The sequence below is a fragment of the Tupaia chinensis genome, unplaced genomic scaffold (assembly GCF_000334495.1).
Source record: "Tupaia chinensis unplaced genomic scaffold, TupChi_1.0 Scaffold141372_1, whole genome shotgun sequence".
NCBI classification, from domain to species: Eukaryota; Metazoa; Chordata; class Mammalia; order Scandentia; family Tupaiidae; genus Tupaia; species Tupaia belangeri.
This window is the reverse complement of record NW_006201235.1, coordinates 229170-232824: the sequence shown is the minus strand read 5'-3', so window position 1 is coordinate 232824 and position 3655 is coordinate 229170. Positions and strand designations below refer to the sequence as shown.

Sequence of the window (3655 nt, the reverse complement as noted above, 5' to 3'; positions counted from 1 at the left end):
TTTTTTTTTTTTTTTTTTTTTTTATTAAAGGCAATTCATTGGGTCTAAGTCATATGTTTCTTTTAATTTTCCATATATATGCTTTGTTTTCACCAGATTGTAAGCCCTTCTAGTGTAGAAACAATGCTTTATTTGTTATCCAGTTACTTAATGTAGTAGGCTGCATAGGGCAGTCTTTCATTAAAAGGGTTATTGATTTAAGATTTTTCTTAGCTCTTTTCATTCCTAGAACTTACATTCAGTTATTCCTTGGGAGAATGTGCCCTGGTTATTAACTCTTAGACTGCCTGAGTGTTTCCACTTTCTTTTATCTATTTCTCTTCTTTCTAGGTTCTGTTCAGGGCAAGGCACAGGCTCTAATGCTAACTGGGAAGGCACTGAATGTAACTCCTGACTATAACCCTAAGGCCGAAGAGCTTCTGTCAAAAGCTGTGAAGCTGGAGCCCGAGCTGGTGGAAGCCTGGAACCAGCTGGGTGAGGTGTACTGGAAGAAAGGGGATATTACAACTGCTCATACATGCTTCTCAGGAGCCCTCAATCATGTGAGCTGCCCATTCCCTTGGAAAACATAGATGGGAAGGATGGAATTTTTTTGGTTCTGTGAATTTACCTAGGCCATGAATAACAGAGAAATGACAGAGTAGAACTGAATTTTTTTTTTTTTTAGAGGTTTTCGCTATAGGGCATGTGCACTCGCCAGAAAGAGAGAGACAGAGAGATAGAAAGCAAGAAATCACCCTCCCAGGGGGGATGGCCACGCCACAATCCCTTCTCCTCCATTTTCCTCTCGGGATCTTGGGCACGCATGCACACGCGCCTGGAGTGAGTTTAAGTCATCAGGTCCGGGACTCGAACCATGGTGGACTACATGGGAGTTCAGCAACATAGCCATTATGCTAACTGCTGGTCCCTAGAACTGAATTTTTAATGAGAACAGAGTCAGAAGGGAAGAAGGGTCATGGAGCATATATGGATGAGGAAAATAGGGGAAGGAGATTGAGAAAAGAAGAAAGCAATGGTATCAGGTTCAGGGGTAGATGAGAAGTGAAGAAAAGTTAGCAAAGAAGCTGATCCTTATAGATGGGGGTTCAAGATGCAAATGTCAGCAGTAATTAAGGTGAAACATTAGATTTAGGAGAAGATGGAGATCAGCGTATCTGGAATGGGAAAGTAGAATTGGGAGAGCTGAGTATACGTCTTCTTCATTTGCAGTGCAAGAACAAAGTTTCCTTGCAAAACCTGTCAATGGTGCTTCGCCAGTTGCGGACTGACACTGGAGATGAACATTCTCGCCATGTCATGGACAGCGTCCGACAGGCTAAGTTGGCTGTGCAGATGGATGTTCTTGATGGCCGCTCTTGGTGTGAGTGCTCTCAAAAGATATCCGCGTTTCTAGAGTAGGTTCTTTACCATGGCTGCAAACCATAATGATGGACAAATCATCGTTTATTAAAGAGGTTTTTGCCTTAGGGCATGTATGCTTGACTCAGAGAGAGAGACAGACAGTGAGAGGGGAAGTGCGAAATCACCCTCCAGGTGAGATGACCACACCACAGTCCTTTTTCCTCTATCTTTCTCCTGGGATCTTGGGCATGCACTAATAACGCACCCAGCGTGAGTTTCAAGCCGCTGGATCCCGGACTTAAACTGTGGTCAACCATGTGGGAGTTCACACGTAACCACTATGCCATCTGCTGGTCCTAGGAGCCCGTCTTTTGAATGTGACTCTAAGAGTAAAGTCAGGGCATCTTTGTTCTACAGGAGCACAGAAAGTATTTTTATGAGCCACTCTTCAAGGAAATCTGATTCAAGAAAGGACATTTATATTTTTACATAAATCTACATAAATAAGAAAATACATTTTTATAGTCTGTTCAGGTTTCTCTGTGAAATCCATGTGTTTTTTTTTGAGAGGTTTTTTTTTTTTTTTTGCTTTAGGGCATGTGTGCTTGCCAGAAAGACAGAGAGAGACAGAGACAGAAAGCGAGAAATCACCCCTTCAGGGAGATGGCCACGCCACAATCCCTTTCTCCTCCATTCTCCTCTCGGGATCTTGGGCACGCATGCACACGCACCCAGAGTGAGTTTAAGCCACCAGGTCTGGGACTTGAACCATGGTCGACTACGTGGGAGTCCAGCAGCATAGCCATTATGCCAACAGCTGGTCTCCCACGTTTGGAGTTTTGGGTATATCAGTGGAGTTTTGGGTATATCAAATATAGTGTCATTCCCGGTCAGCCATAGGGCTTTTTAGACTTTGGAGTGTAACCAAAATAGAGCATATCTTGGACTTGATTCTGAGATGATCCACTGTTCTGTTTGTCTTTCAGATATTCTGGGGAATGCATACCTTTCTCTTTTCTTCAATACTGGTCAGAGCCCTAAGATCTCCCAACAAGCCCTCAGTGCCTATGCCCAAGCAGTAAGTACTTATGGTCTCCCAGGCCAGATGAATAAAGGTGGCATCAGAAGCAAGAGCATCATTCAGCCTTCCTTGTGGCCTTTTTTTTTTTTTTTTGGAGAGGTTTTCGCTATAGGGCGCGTGTGCTCTCCAGACAGACAGAGAGAGACATAGAGACAGAAAGTGAGAAATCACCCCCCAGGGGGGATGGTCACGCCGCAATCCCTTCTCCTCCATTAACCGTGATCGACTACGTGGGAGTCCAGCGACATAGCCATTATGCTAACTGCTGGTTCCCCCTTGTGGCCTTTTAGCAGGCAGTGTGTGTGGTTTTACAAAGCTCTGTCTGTAGAAGTGACTTATTTCTTCCTGTAACTTGAATGCTAGGAAGCACTTGCAGTGTGCTATCTTGGTGCTACATAGCTATGTAGGTGTCTTATAGGTATGTCTGACCAAATCACAGGACTTGCCTCAATATATTCATCTTTTCTGTTTAATTGCCAGATGTTGTGTGCATTCTGAGAGAGAGCGAGTACCTGACCCCCTCAAATTGACCATAAGAACTTTTTCCTCCACTTCCTCATCCTGTCAGGGTTTTAGGCATGCATGCACATGTACCTGGTGTGTTTTTTCAAGCTGCTGGGTCCAGGATTTGAACCACGGTTGACCTCGTGGGATCTGGCTTTTTACGCACAGTGCTTAACTGCTGAGCTATAGGGTTGGTCCATATTCATGTTTTTAGTGGTAAAAAGTCTATTAAAATAATGCTGTTAATATTTGTGTACATTTATTTTAAAGAAAAATGAAAACTCTAATACTTAAGTGTAAGGTAAGTGCTGTCTCCAGTTTAACCATTAGCTGGTATGGCTCTGAATTTCCCATAGGCTGAAAGAGAAACAGTGTGTAGCCTATACTACATTGTTTCCTACAGTTTAATTTATTGACGCTCATGCTTTGCTTAGGCTTTCAAGCCATTTTTATATTGACAGACACTTGCAAGGGGTTTTTCTTCAGACTTTGAGTGCCTGATTACTCATTATAAGAAGGATCACATGGGTCTGTTTTTTTTTTTTTTTTGAGAGGTTTTCACTATAGGGCGCATGCGCTCGCCAGACAGAGAGAGACAGAGACAGAAAGCGAGAAATCACCCCCCAGAGGGGATGGTCACACCGCAATCCCTTCTCCTCCATTCTCCTCTTGGGATCTTGGGCACGCACGCACACGCGCCCAGTGTGAGTTTTAAGCCACCGGGTC

The 3655-nt window shown here is 43.8% G+C and overlaps 1 protein-coding gene across 1 annotated transcript in view; it reads left to right on the top strand.

The window, feature by feature from the left end:
* Positions 1-3655, top strand: part of TTC5 (tetratricopeptide repeat domain 5) — a 26641-nt gene that overhangs the window by 6477 nt on the left and 16509 nt on the right. Inside the window, exons 3-5 of the mRNA XM_006163064.2 lie at positions 331-542; positions 1213-1363; positions 2331-2422. Of these exons, the coding sequence (XP_006163126.2) occupies positions 331-542; positions 1213-1363; positions 2331-2422 (455 nt within the window). The remainder of the gene's footprint in view (positions 1-330; positions 543-1212; positions 1364-2330; positions 2423-3655) is intronic.